Genomic DNA, 24,859 nt, shown 5'->3' with positions numbered 1-24,859 from the left:
TTGGCCGGTAAGCGCGCGCGGGGGGGAGAGTGCGCAGAGGGAGGGGTTGCGGAGAGAGCAAGATGGCGACGGCGGAGCCGGTAGCGGCCGCGGAGCCGGTGAGAGGAGGAGTGGGGCGGAGTTGGAGGGAGAGAGGGAGAGACACACACACATCCATCCATCACAGCACACCACACCACACTGGCCGGCTCGCTCGCTCGTTGTTTCTCTTGTTTTCCCATCGGTCTACCTCAATCGTGTGGCCGGTTTGACACGTGTGTGTGTGTGGGGAAGTATCCCGTGGTCAAGTGTGACAGGCGATGGACACGGGGAACCGGCATGGCGTGCAGCTGATGTGGGTTCCTCGAATGAAAGCAGAGGGAGGGGAGATGAGATATATATATATATTGTAAATCAACATTCATTTTCTCTCTTTTTACATTACAATTCAGGCCATTTAGTGCGTGAGACAGTATTTCTTGGGAGGAAGAAGGCCCCATGAGGCCTAGGGCTGTCATGCTTTCCGGAGTGGGAAACATTCTAGTTGGTGGAAAGGCGGAGGGGATGTCAGGGGACGGGATAGATCAGGGGTGAGAGGTGGGGGTGGACTGTGGAGGAGGTGTTGAACTGTCATTGGAGTGGGGAGGGGGTTTCTTGAGTTGACTAAGGGGGTGAGGTGTGGGGAGGGTTTTTTTGTGGGGGTGGCTGTAGGGCTCTAGATGGTGGGGGATTTGGCAAGGGATGATGGGGGAGTAGGCTCGGGCATGGGATGCAGAGAGGAGGTGTGTGTGCATGGGATGGCGGGTGAGTGGGCACAGGTGATGGAGTGGGTGCCAGATGGCAGGGGAGACGGCACAGGATGTTGAAGGCTGGGGAGGATGTGTGGGGTGGTGCATGGTGGATGGGGAATGCCAATGAGAGTACATGTTCATGGGCTGCGGGAATGATGGGCGTGCAAATGAATGAAGAATGGGGTGTCGAGTGTGGAAGGGGAGGAACAGATATGGTGGGTGTGGGATGGGGTGCTGTGATTTGGAAAGGAGGTATTTGTTTTGCATGGAAGGAATGGTGTGCGAGTGAATTTCAGGCTAGCTGAGGGTTAGGGATGATGATTCTGTTTGTAACAGAATTTTTGGCCAGAAGTAGGTGCAGGAAGGTGGATATTGCGCCAGTAGGAGGGAATAGGCAGATGGGTTGAGGTGTAGGGTTGTGAGAAAGGTGGGATTGTGGGTCGGTGGGGGAGAAGAAGTAACTCTGCACTGACTAAAGGTGGACTGCAAGGAGGGTTGGGGGTGCAGCAGATTGGATGTGAGATGGTGGTGGGAGGAGCAGGGTTAGCAGTTAGCCAAAGGTCATAAGTGGTCGGAGCAGAATTCGTACATTCGGCTCATCAAGTCTACTCCGCCATTCAACTATGGCTGATCTATCTCTCCCTACTAACCCCAGTCTCCTGCCTTCTCTCCATAATCCCTGACATCCTTATTAATCAAGAATCTATTTAAAAAATATCCATTGACGTCCTCCACAACATTCTGTGGCAAAGAATTCCACAGATTCACCACCCTCTGACTAAAGAGGGTGGAAGCATTTCTGGGAGGTGATGAACATTGTACGGTTATGGAGTTGTACCGCATGAAAACACCTCAGCCCAACTCGTCCATGCCAGCCAAGATGTCCATAGTCATATTTGCCCGCTCCTGACCTATATTGCTCTGGCTCGTATTCCTATTCATGTACGTGTCCAAATGTCTTTTGAGCGTTGTTATCTGCCTCAACTATTTCATCTGGCAGATTCTTCCATATATCCACCACTCTCTGTTTTTAAAAAAAATCGCTCGGGTTCCTATTAAATATTTCTCCTCTCACCTTAAACCCACGCCTTCTACTTTAAAAATTCTGTGCATGACACTGAAAAAATTTGTCAAACGTCTTAAGAACAGCTCGAGTGAAGGTTTTCCATTATGTTGTTGGAGGGGGGCCTTCATTTTATGAAGCTGAAAATTTTGGGTTAAAAATTTTTTAAAAACTGCAATGCTGGGAATATAAAATAAAACGGGGAATGCTGGAATTGTGCAGCGTTAGGATTTTTGTCAGGAGGGTCTTCAGTCTGAAATGTAAGCTGTTTCTCTTCCTCAGCTATGGCTTGACTTGTCGAGTAGTTCCAGTGTTTTCTGCTTTTAATTTTATGTTAAGACCGTTCTCATTTAAACCAATTTTTTCTTTTGCTCTGTAAAATGTGATAATTTTTTTTCATTTCCCATGTCTGGAAACTGAAGCTGGAAGTCATAGATTGAAATGATTGACAAAAGATTTACAAGAGGCGGAGTAAAGTCTTGAGTTATTGGAACAGTATTTAGATAGGACAGGCTTAGAGGGATATGGGCCAAAGCCAGGCAGGTGGGACATGTTGGCCGGTGTGGGCAAATTGGGATGAAAGGCCTGTTTCCATGCTGTAAGACTGTGACTATACCAGTGAGTATGGGTAGAACTGATTTCATAAAATTTAAAGGAAGGCAGATAACCATTTGAGGATTTTGGGCTAATAGGCTGACAGGCACAATTCAGGATGTGTGTTAAAGTAAAACTGCCCCTTTTAAGAATCAGCACAAATATGTAGGTTAAATATCATCCACATTAGCTTTCAATATTTAGTTTCAAGCAGAGCTTCAAATGTTTGTCGCTTTTGTCGCCAACCTCTACCTATCTCTCCCCCTGCCTTCAGCCTCTTTGCCGTTAAAATCGTCAGTCTTGTCCATTTTATCTCAACTTGTAGTGCACACATGGATGGGCATAAGATCAGTGTCTACCTGGTGGACCAAAATGCGTGTTTCTATGTTGTATGACACTAGTGGAGCTGCTTTCCTGCCGCTCCAGTGACCGGCATTTGATCCCGACTTCTTGTGGAGTTTGCACATCTTTTTCTATGACTGCATGGTTGTCATTGGGTGTTCTGGTAACGTCCCACATTTCCAAAGAGATAAAGGAGTGTGAAATGATGGTTTGATTTGCCACTAAATAGTAGATGAATAGTAGAATCATGGGGAAAGTGTTGATGGGAATGTAACAAGAATAAAATGGGATTTGTGTGGAAATGAGGAACTAGCAGATGCTAGTTAGTACACAAAAGGACATAAAGTGCTGGAGTAACTTTGAAGAAATGTCACCTATTCCTTTTCTCCAGAGATGCGGCCTGAACTGCTGAGTTACTACAGCTTTTTGTGTCTTATCTTCTGGAGTAACTCATCAGGTCAGGCAGCATCTCTGGAGAACAAGGGTCTTTACCCGAAACATCGCCTATCCTTATTTTCCAGAGATGCTACCCAGATGCTGAGTTACTCCCGTACTTTGTGCCCTTTTGAGAGTGATGTATGATTTTATAAATAGGTGTTTCATGGCTGGCCATTTTCATGGTTTGATAACACTCCAGGTCTCCTTTCACATATTATCAATTTAAATTTGTATTCTGAATCCTGTTGTCTGGACCTTTACGCTTGACATGCATTGTCTCCCAGTCTAGCAATATCTCAATTTTAAAGCTCTTATCGTTAAAACACGAGAGGCTGTAGATGCTGGACACTGAGGCAAAAGTCAACCTGTTGGACGAATTTGGCGGGTCAGATAGCATTGGGAGCCCTGATGCAGACCTGCTGAATTCATCAAGCAGTTTGGTTTAGTTTTTGCTTCTTATCTTTGAGTCCGGGTTTCTGCATGGCCTTCATAATCCTTGTCTATCTATGCTACACAATCTCAAGCCCTCTGTTTTCTTCCAATTCTAGCCTTAGAAATATCACCCATCACTTTTTCTGCCGTTTGTTCTTTCAACTTCTATCTCCGGAATTTGATTGTTAACCTTTAAACAATTGCATGTTTAAACTGGGGGTGAAAATGTTCCTTTCTCCAAACCTTGAGATATGCAATCTCTCATTCTGTATCTTGTTGTTAGTTCAGGTGCTTGTGTTTAAGGAGAGATCTGCTTAACTTATCACAGTTTTAATCTTAATACTGCAGTCCTATTGCAATGCAACAAGTGACAGAAACTGAGAGATTCTGGTGGGTGGGAGGTCAGTTGGCTCCTCTGAACAACATGTTTAGGATGTGTGCATTTTTCGGCCTTGCACCTGAATTCTGTCTATACCAAAGCCGTCAGTAAAACGATCTTTTCCCTGATGCTCAGTTGTATTTATTTTGCAGCAAGAAATATCTGAAATACTAGAAACTGACACGGCAGCTGCAGATGCGTGCTCCGAAAATGCAACCCAAGATCAATATCTGAAACATCCTCTACAGAACAGGTCAGTCTATGCACAAAGCAGAACTGGTGGATGGGAAAACTAGGTGTTGCTAAGTGCCATTTTGGAAAGTGTGAATAAGACCAAGAATTTTGAATTCCATCAACAGAACTTCAAATTCCTTTTCAAGAGTGTAAAAGTTTACATCAAAATTCCCGTGCTGCGTCATGGATGATGACTTGAACTGAGGTTCACCTTCCTCAAAATCTAGATGTGAAAATCTCATTATGTTGTGGAAGAGTGTGGAATTATTCCTGCTGTCCTTTAAGCGATATAATTAAAACAGTATCCAAAATGCTGGAGTAACTCGGCAGGTCAGGCAGCATCTCTGGAGAACATGGATAGGTGATGTTTTGACTTGAGTCTGATGATGGGTCCTGAACCGGAACTTCACCTATCTGTGTTGTCTAGGGATGCTGCCTGACCTACTGAGTTACTCCAGCATTTTTTCTTTCTTTGATAAACCAGCATCTACATTTCCTTGTCTCTGCTAATTAAAGAAGTAACAATGTTCTAAATTATTTCTTTTGTTAAGCATTGGGAACTTTGAATGTTATGAAAGATACTATGTGGGTAAAGAAGAGGTACTATTGGAAAAGTTGGTTTGCAGTTACTCTATGTTCAGTTGTACTATGTTGTGGGAATCGCAGCATACAGTTGAGTTGTGTTGGTAGCTTGCTGAAAGCAGTTATCATTCTCCTTGGTTACTTCCTCAAAAAACATGATCAAATTAATGAGACAATTTCTTCGTCACAAGGCCACGCTTTCCAAAATCAGTCTCTGGCAATTTAAATGGGCACAATTCCTGTCCCTTTAGAGTTATCTTTAATAATTTCTCTGTCATTGACGTAAGATTCACAGCCTATGGTTATTTGGGTTATTCTTGCGACCCCTCTTAAAGGGCAGCATTAGCTACCTTCCTCAAACACTTCCTCTGGCAACTCGATCCATATACCTCGCACCCCAAGTTCTTATGGCATCTTTGCCCCCTCTGCTTAAACCTGTGCCCTCTAGTTTATGATTTTCCCAACGCTGGGGAAAAGGCCTGTGTATACATCCTATCTGATTTCATATGCCCCTCAGTCTCCTAAACTCCAAGGAATAAAGTTCATAATATGTAGGATCAGAATTGGGCCATTCAAGTCTGCTTCACCATTCAATTATGGATGATCTATAAAGTCCTAGTTTGCTCAACTTCCAATATTCCCAATTACTCAATCCCTCGACCCTAGGCAGCATCCTCGTGAATAATGTCTCGACTCTTTCTTGCTTTCTGTACCTGTTTCATCCGTCCCAATAGCCCATTTATGTAAGATTTTGCAGACACCCAAAATGCAGTACTCGTCCTTTTCACTTCTTGCCACCTTGTTTTAAGATTCTAATGATTTCCAATGCAAGTTGTTGCCAGGAGAATTGGAGTGGGGGGTGGGAGCAAAGGAATCTGGATTTTATGCAGATGCTGGTTTACAAAAAAGTACACAATGTGCTGGAGTAACTCAGCGGGTCTGGCAGCATCTCTGGAGAATGTAGATAGGTGACGTTTGTTTGAATGAATGTTACTTTATTATCAATTTTTTTGTTATGCTTAGAGACACCAACAAAGTTTAAACTCAGGACACTTTAGAAGAAAATTCTCTTCTGAAGAAGAAGGGTCCCAACCTGAAACGTCACTTTGCGTCCTATTTGTTCTCCAGAGATGCTGTCTGACCCACTAAGTTATTCCAGCACTTTGTGTCCTTCATTGTAGGCACACGGGCTGAAGAATGCAAAGCCGTATTCAGCCTGAAGTCGCCTCCTTTCGTCCATCCGTGGTCTCACAAAAAGCCAGTCTTCACAGTTTGATTTACTTCACATCAATAAACAGTTGAGAGCATTACGTACAACATATGTAATGGAACTACTTAAAACCTCAGTCCCTAAGAACTGTGTTCCAGGAATAGTATTAATTCTAGCCAATACACCAGTCATTATAGCAAGTGCCATCTACCTGAGTGTGGAAAATAGTTTATCAGATAAGAAAAAACAAACTGATTAGAACTGAGAAGGTCGTTAATAACTCCATCACTTTGCAAGCTGGATTTGCTCTTCTAAGCATATCTAAATTATTTTTCACATTTGGGTAGAGGCCACTTATAATTGTTGGGTGTATTGGCTAGAGTTTATATTTGTTTTGGAACACAGTTCCTAAGTACTGGTTTTAATTGGTTCCATTATCTATGCTTTATGTAATGATCTCAGCCGTTTATTGATGTGAAGCCAATCAAATTGTGAAGACTTTTTTCTTAGACTGAGCTGAGGAGGAAACTTCAGGCTGAATATGGGTTTGCATTCTTCAGCCTGTGTTCCTATATTGAAGTACAAAATCGTGAGAGGAATAGATCAGGTAATCGTCTCTTGCCTGAGAACCAGAGGACATGGGTGTAATGTGAGAGGGGAAAGATTTAATAGGAATCTGAGGGATAACCTTTGTACACAAGGGGTGGTGGGTGTATGGAACAAGCTGCCGGAGGAGCTAGTTGAGGCAGGTACTATTGCAACGTTTAAGAAATATTTAGAAATGTACATGGATAGAACAGGTTTAGAGGGATATGGGCAAAACCCAGGCAGATGGGACTAGTGTAGATGGGACACGTTGGTCGCTGTTGGCAATTTGGGCAGATGGGCCTGTTTCCATACTGTATGACTGACTCTGGATCTCCTTGGAGATGCTCCTTTCGTCAAGGCTGCAGACCTGTGAACCGATCTGTCGTTTGTGAGATGATTGATTCATGCATCAAAGAAACAGGCCATTTGGCCCATTGTAACCATGCAAACCATTAAACACCCATCTGCACTAATCCATTTTTTTCCTCTTGCCTCCACATAAATCATGCTTTCTCTCTCACATTTCCCCCTCCAATTCTCCTGGCACTGACTTGCGTTGGAAACAATTTACAGCAGCACATTAACTGTCCAGCCCACCCATTTTTGGTAGTGGGAGGCAACAGGAGCACTGAATGGGAAATCCATACGATCACAGCAACTTTCACATTCTCAGCATCCTGTGTCAGATTAAACAAGATTCCTTGGAGCTGAGCCCCACCTGGATTTGCAACTATTTCTCCCTTCCCCCTACATTCCTTCATCTGGCATCACAATTTGCAACTCTTCAATCATCTTGTTTCCCACCTTCTGCTTTAATCTCTGGCTTCTGTTCCAACCATGTGCCCATCAAAAACATCCCTTGCCTTTGTTTATATAATACCCGGCACATTTTGTCCTGCCATTCCTCTCTCCCCACTTTCTTTTATATCTCCACCCCCCCCCCCCCCCCCCCCCATTACAATAGGTCTGAAGAAGGCCCCCAGTCCGAAACATCATCCATCCATGTTGAATTATTCCAGCATTTTGCGTCCTATTTTTTAAACCAGCATCTGCAGTTTCTTGTTTCTACAAATGACTAGGCAACACTCAAATGACAGTAGGAGCACTCTGGAGAACCAGCAGAGCAAACTCCATGCCGATGGGTCACTGGATCTGCAAGGACATTATGCCACCCATTTTGTTTTGAAACTGCTTCCATCACTTGGCTTGTGACATACAGGTTTAGCTGTCTAACATGCATGACGTCAGACTTTTAGACCAGAGATATAGCAGGGAAACAGGCCCTTTGACCCACTAAGTCCACGCCGACCAGCGATCACTAGCACTATCCTACATACTCGTGACAATTTACAATTTTACCAATGCCAATTAACCTACAATCCTGTACGTCTTTGGAGTGTGGGAGGAAACCAGAGCATCCAGGGAAAACCCAGGCGGTCACGAGGAGAACATACAACTCCGTACAGATAGCACCCGTAGTCAGGATCCAACTCGGGTCTCCGGCGCTGAGAGGCAGCAACTCTACCATTGCACTTCTGCGCTGCTCCAAATCTGTAGTCCCATGCAGAGTCCGACGTTGACATCTTATTTCTAGGCATGCTTGATGTGCATCCACCATGCCCTTCTGCATTAGCTGATGGATTCCGGGCATGATTGTTATCATGGGGATACATTGAACCAAGACATCACAGATGTTAGTGACGATCCAGAGAGCTTGCACACTTCCCCATTTGGCATAATTGTGCTGCCACATCTAGTGGTGGTGTCGTTGTGTGAAGCTGGACTACGGCCACTGTACAGCCCAAGTGGAGATACTTTTACCAGAGTTATTGTGTGGATGTCCGTGTACAGCACGCACGCCTGCACAAATGAGATTAAGAATCTTTATCTCTACTATTTGTTTGCTCTCTATTTGTCTACAGGCCTATTTTGGCATCTTGATAAGGGGTAGTACTACCAACTACTTGTGTAGTGAAGTACTGTACCTATTCTGTGCCTTTGCTGCTTGTGATGTTTCTTGCAAGTATTGCTAGTGTGGTGGCACTAATCAGCAGAGGGAGGGTGCTAGTGATCGTCAGAAGGAATTTTTGTTGCCTGTTGTTGACCTTTCCTTTTGGTTTCAATTCTGAGGATTCTTTGATGTGTTGGCAATTTTGCTTTGAGTTATTTGCATGAAGCATAACTCCTGTGCCAGAAAGCTGGAAGAGAGAAGGGCAGGACAAAGCCTGGTAGGTAATGGGTTGATCGGAGCGAAGTGATAGGCAGGTGGCTGGACAAGGGCCCGAGATGAAACGACAGAAGGTGCGAGACAAAAAGATTGAAGAGTTGCAAGTTGTGAAGCTCGAAGAAGGAATGTAGGTGGAAGGGGAGGGGAGGAATATGTGCGGGTCCAGGTGTGCACAGGGGAGAGTGGTGGTTAATGGGGAGGTATATGGGGTAAGGAGGGGGGACGATTATGTAGTTATGTATCTACCTAAAATTGGAGAATTCAATGATCATACCAAGCGGAATATGAGGCATTGTTCCTCCAGGTTGTGTGTTGCCTCAAACTGGCGATGGTGGAGATTATGATTTGTTCTGCAAACTAATAAAATAATATGTACAATTGCATTGACATAATTGAAGTATTTGGAAAAAGTTTTTCTTGCTGTTGAATGTTGTAACTATAGCAAGCTATTTTCATAAATAGGATTGATAGTAACATTAATGGATTAAATACATCAAAATGTTGCCTGGTCAGATCTCCACCTCTAACTATGAGCATTGCAAAGCTGTTTTCTTCCTCGCATGTCCTTGAAATTCTAGTTTATTTCTGTGTGCCTTTTATTACTGAACACGATCTGCAAAGGCAAGCAAAACAGGAGTGCCAGTGTGTCACTGGGTTGCCAGCATTTAGACAAAAGATTATACTGTAGGCCTTCCTTAACAGGTGAAAGTAGAACATGATGATATGGTTTGTGCAGCAATAGAGATGCTGCTTTGCAGCACCAGAGACCAGGGCCCGATCCTGACTACGAGTGCTGGCTGGACTGAGTTTGTGCATTCTCCCGGTGACCGTGTGGGTTTTCCCATGTGCTCCGGTTTCCTCCCGCACTCCAAAGACGTAGAGGTTTGTAGGTTAATGGGCTCAGTAAAGATTGTAATTGTCCCTAGTGTGCAGGATAGTGCTTGTGTGGGGATTGCTGTACAGCACGAACACGGTGGGCTGAAGGGTCTGTACCTCTAAACTAAACTATCTTTTCCAATTCAGGGGATCACAAAGTTCTGTCTTGTTCACAAGGTGTCAAGTTCACTGCTTCTGATTTTTACTGTAGGTGGGCACTATGGTATTTTAAAAATGACAAGACCAAAGGTTGGACCGAAAACTTGCGACTTATCGCTAAATTTGATACAGTGGAAGATTTTTGGGCGTAAGTACTTGGTTTATGACTATTGCTTGTGTAACCTGTTCTTAACCTTGAAGTTGCAGTGGGAGAATACAAATGTGTGAAGTCAGTGAGGTATATGTTGGGTATCAAGTGTCATACAGGGGAGAGAGCCCAGTCCCCATCATTTATATATTACAATTATATTGCATTTGGGGCATGTGGGGGGAGGAGGTGGCGACGAGGGTTGTGGTCCTTTTTTAAAACAAAAGTCCATATCGTGATTTTCCTTAATGTGAAGCTATGCATCTGCGCATATGTCAAAGAATGCAAGTTGATAAAGTTTTAGTCATACTGCGTAGAAATAGGCCCTTCGGCCCAACTTGCCCACACCGATCTGCATTAGTCTCACCCGCCACCCCATCCCTCTAAACCTGTTCTGTCCATGTACTTGTCCATGTGTTTTTTTAAACATTGTGATGATACATGACTCAACTACCTCCTTCAACAGCTCGTTCCATACACCCAGCACCCTTTGTGCAGTTTTTTTTAAAGATGCCTCTTGGGTTTCTATTAATCTTAACCCCTCACCTTAAACCTATGTCCTCTGGTTCTTGATTCCCTACTCTGGGGAAAAAGACTGTGCATTTAAATTATCTATTCCTCTCATAATCTTATACACCTTTATAAGATCACCCCTCATCCTCCTGAGCTCCTAGGAATAAAGTCATAGCCTTCTCAACCTCCATATAGCTCAGTCCCTCAGGTCCTGGCAACATCCTTTTAAATCTTCTTTGCACCCTTTCTAGCTTAACAACTTTATTCATTTCCCCCCTCCCCCCCCCCCCCCCCCCCCACAAATTCAGTGGGAGCAAATTTTATTCTGTATCTGAAGTCCTAGTGGGGAGAAATGCTTCTCCAAACGACACTTGTACAGTTTTTAAAAAGACCTTTACAAGCTGTTGCCGAATGCCTTCAAAATCTGCCTTGCTGCAATTTAAGATTTTAATTTGTGAACCAGTTCAATCTTCTCCATAACTATTTTAAAACTAATAGAATTATGGTCACTGCGAACACAGTGCTACCACAATGACACTTCAAGCCACCTGCCCAGCCTAATTGCCCAACTGTGTCTGGGTCCTTTTGTTGCCCCTTTTTTTAGCAGATCTAGGTGTGATCTGATCATACGTTTGATCCTGACTACGATTGCTGTCTGTACAGAGTTTGTACGTTCTCCCTGTGACTGCGTAGGGTTTCTCCGAGTGCTCCGGTTTCCTTCCACACTCCAAAGACCTGCAGGTTTGTAGGTAAAATTGTCCTTGATGTGCAGGAAAGTGTTAGTGCACGGGGTATTCGCTGGTTGACCCGGTGGGCCGAAGGCCCTGTTTCTATGCTGGAGAAACTCAGCGGGTGCGGCAGCATCTATGGAGCTAAGGAAATGGGCAACGCTTTGGGCCGAAACCCTTCTTCAGACTGAAGAAGAGTTTCGGCCCGAAACATTGCCTATTTCCTTCGCTCCATAGATGCTGCCGCACCTGCTGAGTTTCTCCAGCAATTTTGTCTACCTTCGATTCTCCAGCATCTGCAGTTCCTTCTTGAACACTGTTTCTATGCTGTATCTCTAAATGTATTTCCTTTTCTGCAGATTATATAATCATATACAACAACCAAGTAAACTGCTGTTTGGGTGCGATTATTGTTTGTTTAAGGTAAAGCAAACATTTAGATGCATTGTAATTTTTCATTTGTTGAATACAATCTGGGTCATATGAAGATTTACATATGCTCAATGAGATCAGAAAGCTGAATGCAGGCAAACTTGGGTGTGGGAGAATCATTGCCACTATAGAAACATAGAAAGTAGGTGCGAGAGTAGACCACCAGGTCCGTCGAGCCCGCACCGCCATTCGCTCATGGCTGAACACTAAACAGACACACTTACCCACAAACAGTAGACACAAGACACTACCCTCCCCTTTATACCGCTATCACCCCTCTCCACCCCAAGAACCTCGTGATCTCCTGGGGGAGGCAAAAAAAACGGATAAAAACCCAGGTCCAATTCGGGAAAAAAATCCGGGAAATTCCTCTCCGACCCCAATCCAGGCGATCGACACTTGTCCAGGAGATCACTCAGGTCTTACTATACTAACCATACCTAGGTCCATATCCCTGCCCTCTCCCCGTAGCCCCTTATCCCCTTGGCAGCTAAAAAAACATCTATTTTAGACTTAAATATATTTAACGTTTCTGCTTCCACTGCTCACTGGGGCAGTGAATTCCATAAATTAACCACCCTCTGGGTGAAGAAATTCTTCCTCATCTCAGTTTTAAAAGAGCCCCCCCTTATTCTGCAACTATGTCCCCTAGTTCTAGTTTCCCCGATCATTGGGAACATCCTCGGTGCATCCACCCGATCAAGGCCCCTCACGATCTTATATGTTTCAATGAGATCGCCTCTCATTCTTCTAAACTCCAAAGAGTAGAGTTCCAGCCTACTTAACCTTTCCTCATATGTCAATCCCCTCATTGCAGGAATTAATCTTGTAAACCTTCGCTGCACTGCCTCCAGGGCTAGTACATCCTTTCTTAAGTATGGACCCCAGAACTGTACACAGTATTCCAAATGTGGTCTCACTAATACTGTGTACAGCTGCAGCAAGACCTCCGTGTTTTTATACTCAATCCCCCTAGCAATAAAGGCCAAAACTCCATTGGCCTTCCTGATTGCTTGCTGCACCTGCATACTAACTTTTAGTGATTCATGTACTAATACCCCTAGATCCCTTTGCGTTGCATTACAACGCAGCTCCTCCTCATTTAGAAAATAACTTGCCCTATCATTTTTTTTCCCAAAGTGAATGACTTCACATTTATTAGTATTAAATTTCATCTGCCAAGTTGTTGCCCACTCACCTAGCTTATCTATATCCTTTTGCAGACTCTTCCTATCCTCCTCATCCCCTACTTTTCCTCCCATTTTTGTATCGTCCGCAAATTTTGATATATTACACTTGGTTCCCTCCTCCAAATCATTTATATAAATTGTGAACAACTGGGGTCCCAGCACCGACCCTTGCGGAACCCCGCTAGTTACCGGTTGCCATCCCGAGTATGAACCATTTATCCCCACTCTCTGCTTCCTATTTGTTAGCCAATCCTCTACCCATGCTAATATATTACCCCCAATCCCATAATTTTTTATTTTTAGCAATAGTCTCTTATGTGGCACCTTGTCAAAAGCCTTTTGGAAGTCCAAGTATACCACATCCACCGGTTCCCCTTTATCCACCCGGGTTGTTACTTCCTCAAAGAATTCGAGCAGATTCGTTAAACAGGACTTCCCCTTCACAAAACCATGCTGGTTCTGTCCGATGAAGTCATGTTTATCCAAGTGCCCCGTTAGTGTTTCTTTAATAATTGTCTCTAACATTTTACCCACCACCGATGTTAGACTAACCGGTCTATAGTTACCCGCCTTCTGTTTACTTCCTTTTTTAAATATAGGTGTTACATTGGCCATTTTCCAATCCACTGGGACCGTTCCTGCCTCCAGGGAGTTTTGGAAAATTATCACCAATGCATCCACAATCCCCACCGCTATCTCCCTCAAGACCCTTGGATGTAATCCATCAGGCCCAGGGGATTTATCCTCCTTCAGTCTCATTAATTTCCCTAATACCACCTCCTTGGTGATCTTAATAGTATTTAGCTCCTCCATTCCTACCGCCCCCTGTTTATCCAGCGTTGGAATATTTTTTGTGTCTTCTATGGTGAAGACTGATACAAAATACTCGTTTAATGCCTTTGCCATTTCCATGTTCCCCACCAACAACTCTCCAGTCTCACCCTCCAATGGACCAACGTTCACCTTAGCCACCCTTTTTCTTTTTATATAGCTATAAAAACTCTTACTATTAGTTTTTATGTTGTTCGCTAAATTCCTTTCATAGTCTATTTTCCCCGTCTTAATTAATCTTTTAGTTATTTTTTGCTGACCTTTAAATGCTTCCCAATCCTCTACCCTCCCACTATCTCTGGCTACCTTATATGCCCTTGCCTTCAGCCGAATACTATCCTTTATAGTTTTACTGAGCCATGGCTGACTGTTCTTACCCTTACCCCTTTTTTTCTTCATAGGAATAAATTTTTCTTGAAGGTTATACAGTAGATCCTTAAACGTACACCACTGCTCATGTACCGTCTTATTCTTGAGTCTGCTATCCCAGTCAACTTTGATCAGCTCAGTCCTCATACCTTCATAATCCCCCTTATTTAGACTAAGCACCCTAGCCTGAGTTTCAACCTGCTCCCCTTCTATTTGAATATGGAATTCGACCATATTGTGGTCACTTGTTCCCAACGAGTCCCTAACTATGACATTTTTAATTAATCCTGCTTCATTACACAGGACCAGATCCAAGATTGCCTCCCCCCTTGTCGGTTCTGTGACATACTGTTCTAGGAACCCGTCTCTAATACATTCTATAAACTCTTCCTCTAGTCTACCCTGCCCAGTTTGGTTTGCCCAATTAATATGAAAATTGAAGTCCCCCATGATTACAGCAGTTCCCTTTTTACATGCGTCAACTATTTGCAGATTTATGTTCTGACTAACAGCGTCACAGCTATTTGGAGGTCTATAAATTACACCCACTAGTGTTTTTTTCCCCTTGTTATTCTCTATCTGTACCCAAGCTGTTTCACTATCCTGATCCTTCAACGCAATATCCTTCCTCTCTATTGCCGTTATTCCCTCCCTTATTAAAAGGGCCACCCCTCCTCCCTTTCTTTCCTGTCTATCTTTTCTAATTGTCGAGTACCCCTCTATATTTAACTCCCAGTCCTGATCCCCTTGCAGCCATGTCTCCGTAATGGCCACGATATCATAACTATATATACTTAATTGCACCGTTAATTCATTTATCTTATTTCGAATACTCCGTGCATTTAGATAAAGCACTTTCAGATGATTTTTACTACCCTTCCTTTCCGTTTTTGCCCCTTTTACATCTAAAGCTTTATCTTCACACATTCTGGATCCTCCTGTCACATTTTGATTTTCCGCTTCCCCACTGATACCCTGCTCTATTTCCTCTACCCCTGCCGTTATTACCCCCCTTGATACCTCCCCCCCGCTACTTAGTTTAAAGACCTCTCTACTGCCCTAGTTATATGATTTGCCAGGACCCCAGTCCCAGCACCGTTCAGGTGAAGTCCGTCCTTACAGAACAGATCCCCCCTGTCCCAGTACTGGTGCCAGTGGCCCAAGAAACCAAACCCATTTTTCCCACACCAGTCTTTGAGCCACGCATTCAGCTTTTTAATTTTACGTACCCTCGCCGATTTGGCCCGTGGCTCAGGTAGCAATCCGGAGATCAGTACCCTCGAGGTTCTGCTTTTTAATTTATTCCCTAACTGCTCAAACTCCTTCAGCAGATCCTCCTTCCTCGTCCTTCCTATGTCATTGGTCCCCACATGGACCACGACCACTGGATCCTCCCCCTCCCTCTGCAAATTTCTCTCCAGCATCGCAGAGATATCCTTAACCCTAGCACCGGGTAGGCAACACAGCCTTCGGGACATGTTCTGCTGGCCGCAGAGAACCTTATCTACCCCCCGAATAATACTATCCCCTATCACAACGGCATTTCTTCTAACTCCCCCCTCTTGAATGGCCCCCTGATCCACGGTGCTGCAGCCAGGTTGCTCATCCCTCCCACAGCCCCTGATCCCGTCCTCACATTGAGTAAGAGCCTCGATCATGCTCGTCAGGGACAAGGGCTGTGGCTCCTGCCGCATCTCCTCCTGGTTCCCCCTACCTGCCTCGCTTATGGCCACACCTTCCTTTCCTTGCTCACTGACTACTGAATTAGTTAAACTGGTCGGTGTGACCATCCCCTGGCACAAAACATCCAGGTAATACTCCCCCTCCCTGATGTACCGCAGCGTATGAAGTTGTGTCTCCAGCTCATCAATGCGGAGCTCGAGTTCCGCTAGCCTCAAACACTTACTGCAGCTGTAGGGATCTTCTACATCAATGGTGTCGACAAATTCCCACATCTCACAGTATTGGCACATCTCCTGGCCGCCCATCTTATATAAGTAATTAACTGGTCCTACTTAAGAATCCCCTACCCGGATTACTGTATTGATACACCCCTTATTTATATAATCCTACCTCCTATAAATGGGAAAGTACTCACCCCAGCCGTAAATTACCTACTGGTTTGGCTGTCTAGTGGTAATTCCGTCCGCTCTTCCTGTCTGGTCCACTGCTCCCTTGCAGTGCGTGGCAAACCTCTTAGCCTCTGTTAGCCTCTCGAGCCGCGGCTCCGTCCGTCCTCCCTCGGCGACAGCCCGGGCCGCACCTGTGGCACCGCGGTCGTGACGTCCCTTCCGTTCCTGCAGAGCCTTCCTGTCCTGGGCGGAGTCTGCAGCAGCTGGAACAGTCCGTTGCAGGGGTGGAAGCTAGATCTAGCTCCTTCTCCAGCTACAGCTAATATTCTGCTGGCCTTCCTTCAATTGAATTGAATTGAAAAGAGATCAGTTACTGAGCAGGTCAAATATCTGTGGCTTCAGATAAGGTCTTATCTGGGGGAAGAACATGTATCTATGTTGGGCACACTTACGAAGTTGGAGGTAGAACAAGTTAACAGTGTGGGTTCGTGAACTGGTGATTGGGCATTTTTAAATTGGAGAGAAATGGATTCTTGATTAGCAAGGGCAACCAAGGTTACTGGGAGAATGGGATTGAAAGGGGGGAAATGGGTCAGCCAGTGGGCCTGAGAAAATGGGGATAATATCATTCAGAATGTTTTTTTCAAGATAAAAACGTGCAATATGTTGGAAGAATCTGATGCACTATTTATTTAACAGGATGGTATTAAGCCAATGTGGGAAGATGACAAGAATAAAAAAGGTGGAAGATGGCTAATGACGCTGAACAAGCAACAGAGGCACAATGATTTGGACCGATTCTGGCTCGAAACAGTAACTGCATTTCACCTATATCATGCGTTGATTGTCATGTTAGTTAATACACTTGGGATCCCAGGTTCTGGACATTGCCACAGTGTGGACTGATGACTGATTTGCCTATCTGTCTTGGGTCTTTTAAAAAAAAATTTTTTTTAATCTGCCACAGTTTTCTGAAGGCATGGACTGCTGCAGCATAGAAACTGGCCATTTGCCTTTACTGATCTGTGCTTGACCTAAGTTTTCCCTTGCACACTTTCCATTTCATCCTGTTGGCATATTGTACATCCTTGTATAGTTTTTCCTAAAACCTATCCCAATATTGCCATCAGACGGTCCTTCTGCAGGTTCCACATTATATCTACGCTGCGTATCTTAGAAACAAGAATTCAAAGCAAAAGTAGGCTTTTGAATATGCTGCATCATTCAATAAGGTCAGTAGATCTGATTATTAGCCTCGGCACTATCTTCCACTAAGCTCCTAACTTCCAAATTTAATTAAAATTCCAAATAATTTCCCAAAAGTTAAACTCTGTCTTAAATATTTATTGATGAATTGGCTTCCACAGCTTTGGCGGAAAATTATCTTAATCTTACGCCATATCCCCGAGTTTTCTCCTCCTCCCCCCCCCCCATATTCAGATCATCATTGTGACCAGTCCTTTCCAAAAATTTAATGGACACTGATACCTAGCTGAGTATACGTCCCATTCACCCTGTTACTTATTATCCTAGCCATCTTCTAATCCATGCCCCACTTTCCCAATTGATCAAGGTGCTATTGGATAATCACCTTCGCTATCCACGATACCACTCATCCGTAAACTTGCTAACTATGCCAACTACATTCTCAACCAAATTGTTCATATAGATGACGACCAGCAGTGTACCTAGCACAGAGTTCTGCATCACACTGCTGGTCACAAACCTCCATTCTGAGAAACAAAGTCCACTGTCGCTTCTCAACGTCTATTACTAAACTAATTTTATATCCAATTTGTTAGCTCACCCTGGATGCCATGCGATCTAACCTTCTGGAGCAGCATATCATGTGGGCCCTTGTATAAGGCCTTGCTTAAGTCCATGTAGACAACATCCACCACCCTACCCTTGTCAATCCTCTTGGTCATCTCTTCAAAAAAATAAACTCAAATCACACCCCTGAGATACTATCACCCACGCACCAAAACCTTGCTTAAAATCCTTAATCAGACCTTGTCTTTCCAAATACAAACTGTCTTTCGGAAACACCAATATTCCCACGACTAGGGTCTGTAGTTCCCTGGCTTGTCTTTACAACCCCACCGTCCTTCTGATACCTCGTCCATGGCTAAAGATGTTGCAGATATCATCTGCAATTTAATTGAATGTCATTAGACAGGACTTGACATTATTCGAATGGAAGCAGCCACTTGCAGGTCTAGTTTAGTTTAGAGATACAGTGCTCAAACAGCCCCTTCAGCCCACCGAGTGCACCGACCAGTGATCGCCACACACTAATGTACACTGGGGACAATAAACAATTTTACCAAGCCAATTAACCTTTCAAACCTGTATGTCTTTGGAGTGTGGGAGGAAACCGGAGCTCCCGGAGAAAAAGCACGCAGGTCCCGGGGAGAATGTACAAAGTCTATACAGACAGCACCCGTAGCCAGGATCGAACCCGGGTCTCTGGCGCTGTAAGGCAGCAACTCTACAGCTGTGCCACCATGCCGCCCAATGTCTACATTTGGGAAGTGAGGGTCTTTTAAAAATGAAATGGGGTTTGGGGCCGATCTTTTCCTATAAGGGTGAAGGGGAGGGACAGCAAACCCTGGAAGTTGGCGAATGTTCAGCATTTGGATTTTCTACAGGAGGGATTCGTGTGGTTGGTATAGTGCATTGAAAATGGAGAGGCCCTTCTGGAATACATAGAATGCTAGAGGGATGCTTTAAAAAGATATTAGGAGGGCAAAGTGGGTCATGAAATATCACAGGCAAATAAGATTAAGAGAAATCCCAAGGCATTTTAGACATATATTAAGAGCAATAGAATCACTAGAAAATGTGGACGATTAGCAGCCAAAGAAGCAAACCAGAGGATATGGGAATGGTCTTTAATTTGTGTGTATTTGCCAAGGGGAATAACATTGTGGTGGAGATTTATATTGGGATAGTGAAATTCAAGAGCAAATTCAGATTAAAAACATGGTATTAGATGTCTTAGCTCGCATAAAGGTGGATAAATTCCTAGGACTTGAAAATATATCCCAGCCTGCTACGTGAAGCAAGGAAGGATATCACGCAAGCCGTGACAGATATTTAAGTCTTTGCAGGTGATGTGTCAGATAACTAGAAGAAAGCAAGTGCACTTTTATTCATAAAGTGCAGTTGGATTTAAGCGGTTTTAGACAAATTAGTTTAATGTCAGTGGTCAAAGAGATTATTGGAAAAAATTCTGCGGGATACGATTACTGTAGATTTGGCAAGGTATGGATTGATCTGGAGACTCAAGAGCCGACAGTTACTGGAATATTGAGCGCAAAATAGATCGGTAGAGGTAGCTCTTCTATAACGCGTGTTTCCATATTGCAAATTGGATATAACACAATTGATGAATTGGGGAACATTTAATGGTATTTCATAGGTGGGAGTGGAAAAAGACTGCCTCGGGGGAACAGAAATGTCTTGGGTGGGGGGGGGGGGGGGGCTTTTCATTTAACTTCCCCACAGTATTTAGACATTTTTGTCCATTCGTCTCAGTTTCACCACAATGGGCTTTGAAATTAACATGCAGTCCCTTCTATTGGCAATTGAGCAATGATGCTTTATTATACAACATAGAGCCTTTGCTATTTTTAGCTTGCAGCAACAAAAATAAACTTAAAGCTATTAAAAACATATTTTATTTTTCTAATTCCTCTGGGAGGGAAAATAACATTGTTTCTGAAATTCTGCAGTACCTAACCTCCTTTTGTCCAATTATTTCACTAACACTATTTTCTATAACAGGAGGGTTGTTAGGACCACAACTGTCACAGTGTAACAGAACTACCTGTAAAGTTCAGTGGTGATTTGTTATTTAAAAACCTTGTCTGACTATTTTAATTGGGTTTTTTGAAGATGTTACTTTGAAGGTATTTCAATTGATGTGGTTTCCATAAAGCCTTAGAGGAAGGGGCTGGTCCAAAAGATTATTAAAACATTTTGATCAAAAAGACTCGTTGGCCTGTCATAGGGGAAAGTGATAGTGGAGGGTTGCTTCTCTCTTAGGAGCCTGCTTCAAGCAGCGGATCACATGGATCACTGCTGACACCTGTGAATGTAGGAGGTATGGTTCGTAAGCTTGCAGTTGATAATTGGTGGTGGTAGGAGGGTAGACTCGGGCAGCAGAACGATATTAATCAGCAGGTAAACTGGGAAGGCAATGAAAGTTGAAAATTGATCCTGATAAGGGAAGTTATATCAGCGGTTATGGGGAGAAGGCAGGAGAATGGGGTTAGGTGGGAGAGATAGTTCAGTCATGATTGAATGGCGGAGGAGACTTGATGGGCCGAATTACCTAATTTTGACAGTTCTAATAAGAATGGGACATGTATCATGAGTAGGAAAGAACTGTAGATGCTGATTTAAACTGAAGATAGACACAAAATGCTGGAGTAACTCAGCGGGTCACGCAGCATCTCTGGAGAGAGGAATGGGTGATGTTTAGGGTTGAGACCCATCTTCCGACATGTATCATGAATGGTATGGCCCCTAAGAATATTGAAGAACAGATGCTCAAGACCAAAGTCCCCTGAAGGTGTTGGACAATATATATCCAGTATATTGGATACTTGCCACATTCGCTGGGCAAGTAATGCGGCAAGAACATTATCACAGAAAGATAAGAACAGGGTGGTCTTGGTATAACTTTATAAAATCTGGTTAGGCCACAACTGGAATGTTGTGTGTGCGGTGCCTTAGCCACAGCACTGTAGGAAGAGAACAGTTTAATTCAAAAGGGTGCTGAGGGGATTAACATGTTGCCTGTGGCTTACCATCTTTTCAAGGTACAAGACCAGACTCCAGATACCAATCACAGAATGAAAGACATTTTTGGTCTGTGATCTAAATGGTGTTGTGTGCATTTGGGATCATATTTATTCCTTACCTACCCATGATATTCCATTGTTAACCGTTTGCACAATTGGTAGCAAAAAAAATTCAAGGCGCATTGCTTGTGGCCTGTATGTATGTCCGTGGTAAGTTTGTGTTTTTTTTTTGGGGAGTTATTAGATAAACCTTGATTCTGTATTGTGTGTAACTTTTCTCCTGTTCCGTGTGCCAGCTTTTGTGTCTGATTGGCGAGTCCTTTGATGAAAGTAGTGACGAGGTTTGTGGAGCCGTTGTAAACGTCAGGCCTAAAGGTGATAAAATAGCAATCTGGACAGGAAACTGCCAAAACAGAGAAGCAGTCGTTTCTATAGGGTAAGTATCAGTGACACAATCTTAAATGCTCAAATCTGGTGAGCTGTTCTGTATCAATCTGTGGTTTAGTCTATATGTCAGTCTGAAGAATGATTCCGACCCAAAACGTCACCCATCCTTTTTCTCCAGAGATACTGCATAACCCGCTGAGTTACTCCAGCACTGTCTATATTCGGTATAAACCTGTGCTCCAAGGAATAAAGTACTTACCTGCCCAACCTCTCCCTCAAGTCCTGTCAACATCCTCATAAATCTTCCCTGCACTCTTTCCAGTTTAACCTATAGCAGTGTGACCAAACCCAAACACAATACTCCAAAGTGCGGCCTTGCCCAGCCTTTCGCAACTGTAACATAACATCCCAACTTCTATACTTCATTCCCAGTCTGATGGAGGCCAATGTGCTAAAAGCCACCTTCACCACGCTATGTACCTGTGACGCCACTTTCAAGGAACTATGCATTAGTACTCCTAGATCCCTCTGCTCTACCACATTCTTCAGGGCCTTATTATTTACTGTGAAGTTTTTGCCCAATATCCACTCATAGACTTGATGAAAGATTTCCACCCAGAGCGTTGACAATACTTTTCCCTCCGCAAATGCTGTTCGATCGGCTGCCAGCAGATTTTGTTATTACTGAATGCTAGTGCAGGTGAGAGAGGCTGAATGGCCTCCTATCCCTTCAGTACCGGTAGTTGTGGCAGGGCCAGAGTGGAAGACCATTATTACTGTACTATTATAAAGCTGCAGAAATCCATACAACAGAGGGAGGGAACAAAGGCAGGTCTTGCCTAGAATTGTCTGAATTCTGATGGAACACATCATCAGAAATTAACCTTTCACTGATTTAACTCTTATAATTTCTTGTTCATTGTCTAGGTTGCACTTGTTGGATCTGTTTCAATGGAATAGCGCACAACCAAAAGCTTTTCACTGTGTCCTTGTACACCTGACAATAATAAACCAATACAAATAAATATTTCTCCTCTCACCTTGAACCTCTGCCTTTTGGATCTTGATTTGTGTACATGTGCATTCACTCCATTTAGTCCCCTCCTGATTTTATATACCTCTACAAGATCACCCCTCAGCCTCCTGTGCTCCAAGGAATAAAGTACTAACCTGCCCAACCTCTCCCTGTAGCTCATGCCCTTGAGTCGTTCGTTGATTTAGCTCTTACAATTTCTGTGTCGGATGGAACTGCAGATTTTTAAACCAAAGTTAGACAGAAAAAGCTGGAGTAGCTCAAGGGGTCAGACAGCATCTCTGGAGAAAGGGAATAGATGACGTTTCGGGTCTGAAGTAGGATCTCCACCCAAAACGTCACCTTTTCCTTTTATCCAGCGGTGCTGTCTGCCCCGCTGAGTTATCCCAGCTTTTTGTGTCTGTCTTTTTATAATTTCTTGTTCATTTACCGATCAGCGGCACTTTTGATTTTCACCATATTAATTTCTGTTTTTTTACATTTTACAGGCAATTGTATAAAGAACGCTTAGGACTGTCTTTGAAAATTGCTATTGGGTACCAATCACACGATGATACTTCTAGCAAAAGCGGATCTACAACAAAGAATATGTTTTCAGTCTAAGGAACAATCTCAAACGCAACAAACTTAAGATTCATCTGCTACTGTGTTTAACAAAAAAAATTAACTAAAACTTTGGATCGGTCAATATATACTTGGAACGAGCAGAAGCAGAGCAAGCTACGTTCTGGGATTATCTTGCTGCTGAATGGATTTGGTTTCTATTGGCAAATGAAAGGAAAATGCAGAAAGCCTTAACATTGGGTCTATAGATTTTTTTCCCTCTTTTTATTTTGTAGATTTCAAATTCGACAATAGTGAATGAACCAGCTATACTACATTTTTTCAGTTTTGATTGCCATTTCTAACCTATAATCTGCTTAACAGAAGTTGCCAGCTGCTTGGTGTGTATAACATTACATTAGTTGCTGCAGTACAAAAGGCATGGTCCAATGAATATTTCCCTAATATTTGGCAAGACTCCCGGTGGGCTGAGACCTGTCTGGAATTTGGCTGCTGGAGGTGAGAGCAAACAATAAACTGAACACACTCCATCCCATAGTAAGGAAGTTGATACGCTTGTGCTGTTTTTACAAATAACACGTCGTGTCTTGAATAAAGCATTCATTAAGGAATGGTCCTCTGCATGGAAACAAGTGCCATTTGACACAGCCACATCAGTAGTATTATAACCAAAAGGGGACGTTTTTGTGCCCGGATGAGATTATTTCCCAATCTGTTTAAACTCACTGCAGATAGGTGGTTAAATTATGGCTTGCTATACTCGTGGGCCTGCCTTGCTCCCAAATGATGGGTCTGAGGTGCATAATTGCAAGTCAATAACTTAACATCCAATGCCTCTCCCAGAAGTGTCTGTGGGAATGTACTGACTGTTCATTTTTTTTTCATTTTGTTTCTTCCGCATCAATGTTAAATTATTATTTTAAATGGCGTTTTAAGCAGAGCGGGTACTGGCAAAAAAAAAATGGAGAAATTATACTTTAATCTTACATTTCGAAGACCGTTAGCTGAAAAATATGGGAGGCCAATCCAAATGTTTCTAGTTGACAACAGCACAAACCTGTTTCTCACTTGCCTCTGCTTATTTTCCTTTTCCCTGCTGCATTTTCTGCATTAAGTTTATTTCTGTCCATATTTTACTCCAATACCCAGACACATTCCCACAGCTATTTTAATCTGCAGCCCTAATTTTATTCACTATCGCATTTTGAGGTCGACGCGTTTGCAAGCAGAACCATTCCTTGGAGAATATTTTCTAAGATATTTAACATTCAAAAGAATTGCTGTGAATTTAATTTGCAACTTTTAAGAGGACTTTGAACAGTTATCCTTTGAGCTTCATTGGATATGTATTGCTTTTCACAGTAGATGAAATCAAAGTTAGGAACAAGAAATTAGATGCTTTTAATATTCTCCAGTGTTTTCTCATTTGGTATTGTGCATTGTGAATTCCAGAACCTGGTAATAAATGGCAACGTTGGAACTATCCATGAATTATTTTGCTGTCTAGCCCTGTTAATTCTTTAAATGGATTATCTAATTTAATCGTCTGTGATTGAAATCTCTTTTCTTCCTGTTTTGATTCAATTATTAATACTTTTTTTACTTGCTAACAAATCTGTCAACTTTCATTTTGGAGACTCTCTCAATGTGCATCCTTCACCCTGCATGCCCCCACTCGCCCACTCACTCACCACCACTGATTGGCCTTGCAGTGAAGATGTCCTTGGACAGGTGGGAAGAGAAATTAAAATGCCATGCAACTAAAAGTTCCAAGATAGGCTTTACAGACACAGAGAAGGTAAAGTATATGAACAATGCATCACATTCACAACTCTGTCCTTTTGGCTTAATCCTGTCTATTCATCCCTGCCCTGTGTTCACCTATTG

General features: G+C 43.2%; 1 protein-coding gene across 2 annotated transcripts; it reads left to right on the top strand.

Annotated features, from left to right (window-relative positions):
• Positions 1-24,466, top strand: LOC116981383 (eukaryotic translation initiation factor 4E-like). 2 transcript variants are annotated; one of them, XM_033034417.1, is made up of 7 exons: positions 2-98; positions 4,171-4,271; positions 9,947-10,042; positions 11,643-11,706; positions 16,877-16,990; positions 21,285-21,424; positions 22,897-24,466. In XM_033034417.1, the coding sequence occupies exons 1-7, from the start codon at positions 63-65 to the stop codon at positions 23,009-23,011; spliced, it is 666 nt and encodes a 221-aa protein (XP_032890308.1). In that variant the 5' UTR covers positions 2-62; the 3' UTR covers positions 23,012-24,466. The 2 variants fall into 2 exon arrangements, with proteins under 2 accessions (XP_032890310.1, XP_032890308.1); XM_033034419.1 differs by lacking the exons at positions 21,285-21,424; positions 22,897-24,466 and adding an exon at positions 17,754-18,482 and having other exon boundaries at positions 1-98; positions 16,877-17,062.
• The last annotated feature ends 393 nt before the right edge of the window (positions 24,467-24,859 follow it).

Source organism: Amblyraja radiata, chromosome 15, assembly GCF_010909765.2.
Source record: "Amblyraja radiata isolate CabotCenter1 chromosome 15, sAmbRad1.1.pri, whole genome shotgun sequence".
NCBI lineage: Eukaryota > Metazoa > Chordata > Chondrichthyes > Rajiformes > Rajidae > Amblyraja > Amblyraja radiata.
Note: the sequence above shows the minus strand (reverse complement) of the source record. Positions and strands in the feature narration are given on the sequence as shown.